The sequence below is a fragment of the Dendropsophus ebraccatus genome, chromosome 1, assembly GCF_027789765.1.
Source record: "Dendropsophus ebraccatus isolate aDenEbr1 chromosome 1, aDenEbr1.pat, whole genome shotgun sequence".
In the NCBI taxonomy this organism is placed as follows: domain Eukaryota; kingdom Metazoa; phylum Chordata; class Amphibia; order Anura; family Hylidae; genus Dendropsophus; species Dendropsophus ebraccatus.
This window is the reverse complement of record NC_091454.1, coordinates 25,443,328-25,455,839: the sequence shown is the minus strand read 5'-3', so window position 1 is coordinate 25,455,839 and position 12,512 is coordinate 25,443,328. Positions and strand designations below refer to the sequence as shown.

General features: G+C 44.1%; 1 protein-coding gene across 1 annotated transcript; it reads left to right on the top strand.

Moving 5' to 3' along the window:
* Positions 1-4,893: 4,893 nt before the first annotated feature.
* LOC138775386 (zona pellucida sperm-binding protein 4-like) lies at positions 4,894-11,447 on the top strand. Its single transcript, XM_069955935.1, has 12 exons — positions 4,894-5,019; positions 6,911-7,032; positions 7,395-7,488; positions 8,105-8,260; positions 8,487-8,677; positions 9,230-9,327; positions 9,406-9,533; positions 10,107-10,296; positions 10,687-10,837; positions 10,916-10,994; positions 11,086-11,184; positions 11,305-11,447. The coding sequence occupies exons 1-12, from the start codon at positions 4,962-4,964 to the stop codon at positions 11,445-11,447; spliced, it is 1,509 nt and encodes a 502-aa protein (XP_069812036.1). The 5' UTR covers positions 4,894-4,961.
* The last annotated feature ends 1,065 nt before the right edge of the window (positions 11,448-12,512 follow it).

The window sequence follows — 12,512 nt, the reverse complement described above, 5'->3', positions numbered from 1 at the left end:
CACAGACAGCGTTTATAACATGCGCTCCCTGTGCCCCAAGTAACATCCCCGGCGCACACCAGAGGACAGGAGGAGAGAAGAGCCATGGCGGGGGAGCGAGGTGTCAGGTGAGTTGTGTTGTTTTTTTTTTTGCACAGACTGGGGGCCATTATAAGGTGGATACATGGGGGACCATCTATAAGGGGGATACATGGGGGGGCCATTATAAGGTGGATACATGGGGGACCATCTATAAGGGGGATACAGGGGGGACCATCTATAAGGTGGATACATGGGGGACCATCTATAAAGGGGATACATGGGGGACCATCTATAAAGGGGATACATGGGGGACCATCTATAAAGGGGATACATGGGGGACCATCTATAAAGGGGATAACATAGGGCCATCTATAAGGGGGATACAGGGGGGACCATCTATAAGGGGGATACAGGGGGGACCATCTATAAGGGGGATACAGGGGGGACCATCTATAAGGGGGATACAGGGGGGGGGACCATCTATAAGGGGGATACATGGGGGCATCTATAAGGGGGATACATGGGGGACCATCTATAAGAGGAATACATGGGGGACCATCTATAAGGGGGATACAGGGGGGACCATCTATAAGGGGGATACAGAGGGGACCATCTATAAGGGGGATACATGGGGACCATCAACAAGGGGGATACATGGGGACCATCTATAAGTAGGATACATGGGGGGGCATCTATGAGGGGGATACATGAGGGGGCATCTATAAGGGGGATACAGGGGGGACCATCTATAAGGGGGATACAGGGGGGACCATCTATAAGGGGGATACAGGGGGGACCATCTATAAGGGGGATACAGGGGGGGGGCATCTATAAGGGGGATACATGGGGGGGCATCTATAAGGGGGATACATGGGAGACCATCTATAAGGGGGATACATGGGGGGGCCATTATAAGGTGGATACATGGGGGACCATCTATAAGGTGGATACATAGGGGACCATCTATAAAGGGGATACATGGGGGACCATCTATAAAGGGGATACATGGGGGACCATCTATAAGGGGGATACATGGGGGACCATCTATAAGGGGGATACAGGGGACCATCTATAAGGGGGATACAGGGGGGACCATCTATAAGGGGGATACAGGGTGGACCATCTATAAGGGGGATACATTAGGGGGCATCTATAAGGGGGATACAGGGGGGACCATCTATAAGGGGGATACAGGGGGGACCATCTATAAGGGGGATACAGGGGGGGGACCATCTATAAGGGGGATACATGGGGGGCATCTATAAGGGGGATACATGGGGGACCATCTATAAGAGGGATACATGGGGGACCATCTATAAGAGGGATCTATAAGGGGGATACAGAGGGGACCATCTATAAGGGGGATACATGGGGGGCAATCTATAAGGGGGATACATGGGGACCATCAACAAGGGGGATACATGGGGACCATCTATAAGTAGGATACATGGGGGGGGCATCTATGAGGGGGATACATGACGGGGCATCTATAAGGGGGATACAGGGGGGACCATCTATAAGGGGGATACAGGGGGGACCATCTATAAGGGGGATACAGGGGGGACCATCTATAAGGGGGATACAGGGGGGACCATCTATAAGGGGGATAAATGGGGGGGCATCTATAAGGGGGATACATGGGGGACCATCTATAAGAGGGATACATGGGGGACCATCTATAAGGGGGATACAGGGGGGACCATCTATAAGGGGGATACAGGGGGACCATCTTTAAGGGGGATACAGGGGGGCATCTATAAGGGGGATACATGGGGACCATCTATAAGTAGGATACATGGGGGGGGCATCTATGAGGGGGCATCTATAAGGGGGATGACATGGGGGCCATCTATCAGGGGGACAACACAAGGGGGCATCTATAAGGGGGATACATGGGGGGCATCTATAAGGGGGATAACATGAACCATTATAAGAGGGATAACATGGGGGCCATCTATCTGGGTGACAACACAAGGGGGCATCTATAAGGGGGAAACATTGGGGAGACAGCTACAGTCATGGCCAAAAGTTTTGAGAATGACACAAATATTATATTTTCACATGATCTGCTGCCCTCTGGTTTTTATGTGTGTTTGTCAGATGTTTTTATCACATACAGAAATATAATTGCAATCATATTATGAGTAACAAAAGCTTATATTGACAGTTAGAATGAGTTACTGCAGCAAGTCAATATTTGCAGTGTTGACCCTTCTTCTTCAGGACCTCTGCAATTCTCTCTGGCTGCTCTCAATCAACTTCTGGACCAAATCCTGACTGATAGCAGTCCATTCTTGCACAATCAATGCTTGCATTTTGTCAGAATTTGTTGGTTTTAGTTTGTCCACCCGTCTCTTGATGATTGACCACAAGTTCTCAATGGAATTAAGATCTGGGGAGTTTCCAGGCCATGGACCCAAAATCTCTATGTTTTGTTCCCTTAGCCATTTCGTTATCACCTTTGCTTTATGGCAAGGTGCTCCATCATGCTGGAAAAGGCATTGTTGATCACCAAACTGCTCTTGGACGGTTGGGAGAAGTTGCTCTTGGAGGACATTCTGGTACCATTCTTTATTCATGGCTGTGTTTCTAGGCAAGACTGTGAGAGAGCCGATTCCCTTGGCTGAGAAGCAACCCCACATATGAATGGTTTCACGATGCTTTACAGTTGGCATGAGACAAGACTGGTGGTAGCACTCACCTCGTCTTCTCCGAATAAGCTGTTTTCCAGATGTCCTAAACAATCGGAAAGGGGATTCATCAGAGAAAATGACTTTACCCCAGTCCTTAGCAGTCCACTCCCTGTACCTTTTGCAGAATATCAGTCTGTCCCTGATGTTTTTTCTGGAGAGAAGGGGCTTCTTTGCTGCCCTCCTTGAGACCAGGCCTTGCTCCAAGAGTCTCCGCCTCACGGTGCATGCAGATGCACTTACACCTGCCTGCTGCCATTCCTGAGCAAGCTCTGCACTGCTGGTAGCCCGATCCCGCAGCTGAAACAACCATCTTGGTACAGGTAAGTTTCCTAATATAATATGTGTACATAGCGTTCAGTTACAGGTGACATCAGTGACAGGTGACACCAGTATATAGATAACAAAGACAGGAGTACAGTGACAGGTGACACCAGTATATAGATAATAGACAGGAGTACAGTGACAGGTGACACCAGTATATAGATAATAGACAGGAGTACACTGATAGGTGACACAGTGTATAGATAATTGACAGGAGTACAGTGACCGGTGACACCAGTATATAGATAACACAGACAGGAATGCAGTGACAGGTGACACTAGTATATAGATAGCACAGACAGGTGTACAGTGACAGGTGACACCAGTATATAGATAACACAGACAGGAGTACAGTGACAGGTGACACCAGTATAAAGATAACACAGACAGGTGTACAGTGACCAGTGACCCTAGTATATAGATAACACAGACAGGAATGCAGTGACAGGTGACACTAGTATATAAATAACACAGACAGGAATGCAGTGACAGGTGACACTAGTATATAGATAACACAGACAGGTGTACAGTGACAGGTGACACCAGTATAAAGATAACACAGACAGGTGTACAGTGACCAGTGACCCTAGTATATAGATAACACAGACAGGAATGCAGTGACAGGTGACACTAGTATATAAATAACACAGACAGGAATGCAGTGACAGGTGACACTAGTATATAGATAACACAGACAGGTGTACAGTGACAGGTGACACCAGTATATTGATAACACAGACAGGGGTACAGTGACAGGTGACACCAGTATATAGATACCACAGACAGGAGTACAGTAAGAGGTGACACCAGTATAAAGATAACAGACAGGAGTACAGTAAGAGGTGACACCAGTATATAGATAACACAGACAGGAATACAGTAAGAGGTGACACCAGTATAAAGATAACAGACAGGAGTACAGAGACAGGTGACACCAGTATATAGATAATGGACAGGAGTTCAGTCTCAGGTGACACCAGTATATAGATAACAAAGGTACACACAATAGCTGTTGCACACAACTCAGCCCCCAATTCTTCAAAAGAAATCCTGGAATCTCACGATGAAAGAATCACATGACTTGTGATGGAAAAAAAAAAACACCTATACTAATATACTCTAAAATAAAAATTATGAAAAAGCCAGAAAAAAAAACTGGCAAAAAAATTTTTCAGCCTGAGGCTGGGAACACACTACGTTTTTGCAAAAAAAAAAAAAAACTGATGAAAAACGGATAAACGGATGCATTTTCCATTGACTTTCATTATTTAAAAAGAAAAGAAAAAAAACATAAAAAAACATTCTTTTTTTTTTTTTTTAAACAATTCACTAAAACATAGCTAACCTTATTTTTGTGTTTTGCAAAAACGGCTGGAAAAAAAAAACTGATGAAAAAAAAGTAGTGTGAACCCAGCCTTAGGGTACAAACACACACACCGTATATGCAGCAGATACGCAGCAGATTTGATGGTGAAGACTTGATGCTGTGTTCAGTTATTTAGATCTAATCTGCTGCGTATCTGCTGCGTATTTGCTGCGTATTGCAGCAGTAAATACGCTGCATATACGGTGTGTGTGTTTATACCCTTAATAAACGTGTCTGCAGGAAGAATGAACCTCAGGATACAACAATAAAAAAAGAAATTGCTGGGTCCATGAGGGGGTTAAATATTGGAGGTGAATGATGACTGAACAGCATCACATCACCTGGGTTCACATTAGTAGCCGCCCTATCACATGTCTCACCCTCCCCTCTTCAGGATATAAGTGCTCGGCCTATGGTTCCTGGCAGCATTCACCATCACAGGGAACATGGGGAGCAGCAGTGGAGTCCTAGGGTTAGTCCTGGTGTTCTGGTGTGTGCTCTGGAGTGATGGGAATTATTTGTGGGATGAGGCTTCCCATCTCCAGTGTGGCTTGGAAGACATGAAGCTGACCTTTACTATGGCTATTGAGAATGCTGCGTCTTTACTGACTGTTCTAGGTGAGTGGCTATCTTCTAAGTGGACCAAAAAAGTTAGCAATAATTTTTCTATATCTTAATGTGTTTGCAATGACTGGTCACCTGGAAAATCTTTTTGAGGCTGTAGAAATATGGAATAAAAAGTGCCAGCTTTAGCTGCTTCAGTTTTGGTATAGATCTGGTCCCCTTCTTTTAAAAGTAAAGTATAGCTGTGTGTTCACTGGTGGTCATAGGGAATCTCAACTTGATCAGTGGGCAGTTACTCACTTACAGATATGACCACATCAGGTGAGCTCTGTGCATGAGTCCTATGGAGTCAGAGTAGGGATTGGGCACTGAACTTGTCTAGTCCTATCCATAGTTGCCTGATCTTCCAGTGGCAGTACCTATATGTTGTGAAGCAACTCCCCTATACTGAGTGTACTGGGCCTAGTAGTTCTAGGCTGCAGAGTATTATGCCCAAACCAATAAAGGGATTATCTTGGACTTAAATACAGATACTTTCTAGCACAACAGCACCTGTCCCCAGGTTGTGTGGTGTTACACTTCAGATCCATTCTATTTAAAGGGGTTAACCAGTGCTATAAAAACCTGGTCACTTTCTTTCAGAGACAACATGACTCTTGTCTCTGGTTTGGTTTGCAATTAAAGGGGTTATCTAGTGCTACAAGAACATGGCCACTTTTCCTCCTACTGTTGTCTCCAGTTCAGGTGCGGTTTGCAATTAAGCTCCGTTTACTTCAATGGAACTAAGTTTCAAAACTCCACCCAAACTGGAGACGACAGTAGGGGGGAAAGTGGCCATGTTTTTGTAGCACTGGATAACCCCTTTAAGCTCCATTCACTTCAATGAAACTGAGCAGCAAAACCCTGCCCAAGCTGGAGACAAGAGTGGGGCTGTCTCTGAAAAAAAGGGGGCCATGTTTTTGTAGCACTGGATAACCCATTTAATGGAACTGAGCTTCAAAACCCAGACTGAGGGTACAAACCCACACACTGTATACGCAACAAATACGCAGCAGATTTGATGCTGTGTTCAGTTATTTAGCTCTAATCTGCTGCGTATCGCAGCAGTAAATATGCTGCATATACGGTGTGTGGGTTTATACCCTGAGGGTGAAAGAGGTGCTGTTTTTGCAAGAAAGCGGCCATGTCTTTCTAATCCTGGAGAACTCCCTGAACTTAAAGGGGTTATCCAGCGCTCTAAAAACATGGCCACATTTCCCCTTACTGTTGTCTCCAGTTCAGGTGTGGTTTGCAATTGAGCTCCATTTACTTCAATGGAACAGAGTTTCAAAACCACACCCAAACTGGAGACACCAGTAGGGGGAAAGTGGCCATGTTTTTTGTAGCGCTGGGTAACCTGTTGGTATTTTGCCGCCCACCTTTTAGTCTAGTAACTTGAGGTGGGGTCCTCTCAGCTGACCCCCTTCAATAGTGATAAACAAAACACCATGCACTAATCTAAAGCCTACACCCATGGTAATGAAGTACTGCAGAAGCCAGGACTACAAAATGTGAACTTGGTCTTAAAGTGACTGTACCGCCCAGGCTGAAGCACTGGAGGCGGGCTGACCCACTCTTAGTGGGAGGAAACCCCCGCCCCTCTGATAGGGTTCCATTAATTCTAATGGAGTCACGTCATGGAGCGGCTGCAGTTTCTTCCCACTGGGGGTGGTTCGGCCCCCCTCCAGTGCTTCAGCCTGGGCCTGATGGTACAGTCACTTTAAAGCTGAGTGCCAGTTTAGAGGTGTGCCCAGATATCGGTGCACTTGGGGTGCTAGGCCCACCTCCAGGGCACCATGTGACCCACTGTGGTTAAATATATATTTTATTTATTCCTCTAAGGGAAGTGGTAAAAGAAACCTTCATAAGGAACATCTGGTATATTGACTCCTGTAATGTTGTTCAGATTTTCAGGAGGAACCTCGTAACCTCGCTAACAACTCTGAATGTGGATTCTGGATAAGCAAGAAACTGGATGGCACAATGCTCCTCAGTGCGGCTTATGACGGATGCTATGTAACTGAGATGGTAAGAGATGAAGGAAGTCTGATATGTTGTGGCAGACAGATGAATATCTATGGGAGTAGAGCAATGAATAGTAAGCTGTGTCATGCTAGAACATAATGGTGGAATAAATTAATCTTCAACATGGGTATTTTACATCCCATGATCTTCACCTGGTTGCACTACATGGGCTCCATTGGCTTGTAAAGGAATCTTACTAGTGCAGTTTGGTGAACATTGGAACAAGTTGCGCTCTTCTAGTCACTGGAGGTAGGAACATTCAGACCTGACCAAACCCGACTCTTAAGGGAGACTCTGCTACTACTATGCCCCCCCCCAACTGTCAGGAAACTGGTATATACTATATTCAACCTATATCATTATAGGATGGAGAACATGTGCTGACCTTTCTCTTGGAAGAGATTGTGAATGGAGAAGTTGAACAACACAAGATGGAGAAGAGATGTCCAGTCACAACTGGTAACTTTCATATTCTAGAATAACTTGTCTAAAAGTGTCTGGTCAAAGCCATGTAGGTTCTAGGTTAGGACTGTGACAACTTTGGTTATGATACAGATTGCATGGCCAAATATTGCCATGTCAAAAGATAGCTGTATCACAGAATAAGTGAATGGGATTGTAATGATGATGGTAGCCCCCAGAGGAATGAGTTTGGGGCCATATAACTGATATGTCCCTATATAGCAGTACTAATTCTCATGGCCAAGTTGACTAGATAATGTGTGTGTGTATAGTCACATACTGAATGAGCTTGGGTAGGGGGTTCTTGCTACCAACAATTCCCATGATGCCAAAGCTTTGGCTATCCAGGCATGATGGGAATAGTGGCTTTACGACAGCTGGAGAGCCCCCAGTTTGACACCTGGATTATTGTGTTAGAACAGCAGCCAATGATCCCACAAATCTTACACGTCACTTTCCAGTGGGATAGTAGGAAACCAAGCCCTGCTTAGACGGACTAGCCCTACTACTGCAAATGGTGGCTCACCAGATGGGGCAACCCTTATAGTAGCAGTATCTATCTGGTTTTGGTAATGTCTGGGTACATCCTTAATGGTGACTCTTTACCCTATAGCTATGGATGCACCAAGCCCAAGTGTTTGCTCTGCAGTGAGTCAGGCGGACAAGCTTCCTTGTTTATCGAGACCAGTGTCACAGGTCGTCTGCGAGGAAGTCGGATGCTGTTTTTCACCTAATGACGCTACAATGCCCTGTTACTATGGGAATAAGTGTAAGTATCTGGATAACCCAGGAGCAACTTGTGTCTAGATGCAATATGCATTGCTTTACTGCCTCCAAACTTGCATACCATAGGGGGTAGAGTCATGTGGAATATTCCAAACTATTATAATCCAGTCTTGCTATGGCACCATGAATAATTAAAAAATTAAGATTGGCTTTCATCTTGCACTGTAGCATTTCTTGTTCCACCTTAACTTGTTGTAACTCTCCTGCAGTGACCACACGGTGCACAAGTGACAACCTCATGGTGGTTGCTGTTTCCAAAGATCTGACCATTCCATCGCTGAACTTGTCTTCTGTTCATGTGTCTGGTCTGGACTCCTCTACTTGTGCCGGGCTGTCTAAGGCCATGAGCCCATCCTTTGCTGTCTTCCAGTTTCCACTATCCTGTGGCAGCACAAGACAGGTGAGTGGAATATTTGGCTAAGAATGGGTTCACACTGTTTCTCTTTGCATTTTTTTTGCAGAAAAAAATAACTTTTTTTTCTACTTCCCTTAAGAAAACAAAATGGATGCACACAACTCCATCTAGTTTTTCATTAATGTGTTGCAAAAATGCATTGAGTCAATGCGACAGGTGGAACTTCAAGCAGAGTTTGCTATGTGGGGGGTGTTACCAGTGAGTTCACGGTTTAGGTACCAGGTCATGTAAGTCCGTTTCACCTGCGTTTTGGACTCTATGAACCCCAGTTCTAGTATTCTATAACTGACTAGATGTCTAGGTTATAATCTTGCACTAGTCCACTTCAACATAGACTTCAGTTTGGCAAACGGACTACATGGTCTTGACCTGCTAAACTTTGAAAGCTTCACATGACAAGCAAGGATTTGAATTGTGCTCCTGATAACCAAACCATGTAACTGAATCAGGTTGTAGCCTGCACCCTTGGACTCTCTAAATATCCAGCATAAGACTAGACCCCCACTTGGCATGTAACATATAAACCTCCTCCTACAGGTTCCTGGCAGCTCAATAGTCTATGAAAACACCATTGAAGCAGCAAGAAATGCGATATCATGGCAAGGCTCCACGATCACCAGAGACAGCACGATGCGGTAAGATATGTTTTTACCATACCTTAACGTAAGTAATCTCCGTGCTGCTCTTAAAATTATTTTTTTTTTTTAAACTAGGGTAACAGTGCGCTGCAGCTACTCCCAAACAGACACTGTCACCCTGAAAGCAGATGTATCTACTCTGCGCCCTCCACCTCCTGTTAGCACCTCTGGACCTCTATTGATGGAATTAAGGATTGCACAAGGTAACTGTTTGTCCTTCTAATGAAGAGAACTTTTATGTATAGGATAGTTGCACTAATATATGGTATAGTTAAGGGGAAGATGGTACCTACATGGTACCTGGTAAAGGGATGGATTGAGCCCCCTGGTGAAATCCCCTCCGGACCATAATGCTGTTTGGTTACTGTATGTTTTATAATGGATGGAAATGAACTAGACCGGGTATATTTAGCAAATGGAGATTGTATGGGGTAGGATGTGGATAATTGAGGTTTTAACATGATTTTGTACTATGGAAAATTAATAAAGAGAAGAAACTAAAAAAAAAAATACAATTCTACTTTACTTTACACCAGTTTGTTAAATCTCCCCCTATGTTTACACACTGTTGAAATTGGGTTGATTGCCACCTTTAATTGCAAATAATGGACATTATTAAAAAATAACGACCTTGTTTTTAAATGACGGCAATTTGCCATTGGGTGACAGTCATCCACTAAAGTTTATTCGGCATACCCTTTATGCTATCACTAGCTGGGGGCAAGGTTGAGTAAACTTGTATGTGGAGCATATCGCTAACTGCTTTTATTTTGCAGATCCTCGCTACTCCACCTACTTTGCTGATCAGGATTACCCTGTGATTAAAGTGCTTAGAGATCCAGTCTACGTAGAAGTCCGTCTCCTGCACAGAACTGATCCCAATCTCGTTCTAATCCTAAACGACTGCTGGGCCACCACAACCGAGGACTCCACTCTCATTCCTCAATGGCCTATCCTGTTGAATAGGTAGCCGATCACTTATTGATACTAGCCTGGGTCATGGGCATCTAAGTTTGTATATACTAAAGATTCTAGGGTTTCTAATTGGAGCCATATGCTGACTAAAAGGAATGCTACTTTGCAAATTCTCTTAAAATTCTTATTGAAGAATGAATGGCTTGGAGAGACTCATACACAGGCCTCTATAGATGAACACTAGCTATCTATGGAAAGGTTGATTTGACATTCCAAGATGCTAGAATAAAGTCAGTAGATAGTGTAAAGCAAGCATCTGAATGATAGGGCATCAGTGGCTCATGCAAGATCAAAGTTGTCACGGTCTAAAATCTTGTCTGTATAGTGCCACCTTATTCCACACCTAGACTGGATTAGTAACTTTACTTTATTTATTTTTAGATGCCCCTTCAATGGTGATAACTACATCTCCCAAGTTATACCAGTTGAGGGTACTACACAAGGCCTCCCATACCCAAGTCACTATCAGCGATTTGCTGTGAAGACCTTCACGTTTGTTGACCAAGCAACCCAAGTTGCTCTTACAGGATTGGTAAATAGTCATAAAAACGCTACATTGCCATGAAAACCAAGAACTCTGCAACTGACCTGTATCTTCTCTCCAACCCAGGTTTACTTTCACTGTAGTGCTTCAGTCTGTTCCCCATCTGCCACAAACAACTGCATGATATCCTGTGATGTAAGGAAGAGTAAGTCGCTTCCCCCAAGAGCATAGGATAGTTCGCTATATTAACCCACTTAAATGCTGACCCTTCAGGTTAATGACTGATCTCTTTCCAGAACGTATGGCTGAAGTCCCTGAACCTCTAAAGAATGTGGTGACCTCCAATGGACCAGTTGAGTTCCTCCCTGTTGACAGAGAAGCTTTAAAACTGGAAGGTAATGGAGGGAGTGTGTGTAAATAATATATATTATAATGGCTCATCCATATGTGTAACTTTTTTACTTTTTTTTTTTCTTTTCTTTTTTTTTTTTTTTTTTTCCCCCCTCCATCTTTAGGTCACCTTACCTCTGAATACTCCACTTTAGATGTTGTCAGAGCACTTGCTGCGGGTGGAGTAGTTGCAATGATATTTATTGTGTTTTTAGGAATCTATCTCCACTGTAGAACTCTTACTAAAATGCATAAACTTAATGCTTGAATAAAAAAAAAAAAAAACTTAAGAACATTTTGTGTGAACATTCTATCCACTAGAGTTTGGTGGTCTTCAACTGGTATGTTGGTATGGAAATAGGAGGAAGTAAACATCTAAACTTGGGTTATCTACTTGGCCAAATGGATGTATGGTGCTTATGAACTCTTAAGTGACACTGTCACCTCTTTGCGAGTGGGTGGGGCCTCATGGCATTAGTGCCACTTAGCCCCACCCACCATGCCACCATTGGCCCCACCCCCTCATCAGCCCTTGGAACAGGCTGGCCAACGGTGGTGCAGTGGGCGGGATTAAGTGGTGCTATTGCTGTGAGGCCCTACCCACTTAACAGTCTGCAGTTGATAAAAGATGACTTGACTTTTACTTGCGCAAGCACCTCAACGTATGATATAAAATAAGGTATGTATCAAAAACACTAAATTTACACCTGCGTAGAGATGTCAGAATGCACAAAGGGGTGACAGTGTCACTTTAAGTTATAAGTGGATGAAGGGTGACACCTCTGTCCCTCTGCCTGCAATTCCTGTATTTGTACTAATAGATGAAAACACTTGGTCATAGACCATACAAGACATTTCAGATTGTCAAGCTGTCTAGGCCACTGAAATGAAGTTAGTTTCTTGCTTGCCACAATGGAGATGGGAGTCCATCAATCTACAGCAAGAGAGCCTTGGTTTCTGAACAGGCAATGCAAGAGGATTTCCTATGCAGTAAACCTAGGTAAACTTCTTGACAGGAGACAGTACTTTATTCTAGACCACATCACCAAATGGCATATGCACATAGGCTGCAAATTTCATGAGAATCATCCTATTCTGGGTGAAGGCACACATTGAGAAATCAGACTACTGAATCCAGTGTGAAGGTGTGTGGGTTTTTTATTTTTTTGTCCCCAACATCAACCAGGTGACCTGGAGTGCTACTGTCATACCTGCAAATACTTTGTGATGAAAGCCCAAGGAGTGTTAGAGGTCTGGTGGAAAGATTGCCAACAGACCGATACTCAAGGAGCTACAATCATCTTCCACCTTCTGCCATCCCACTCTCCATGTC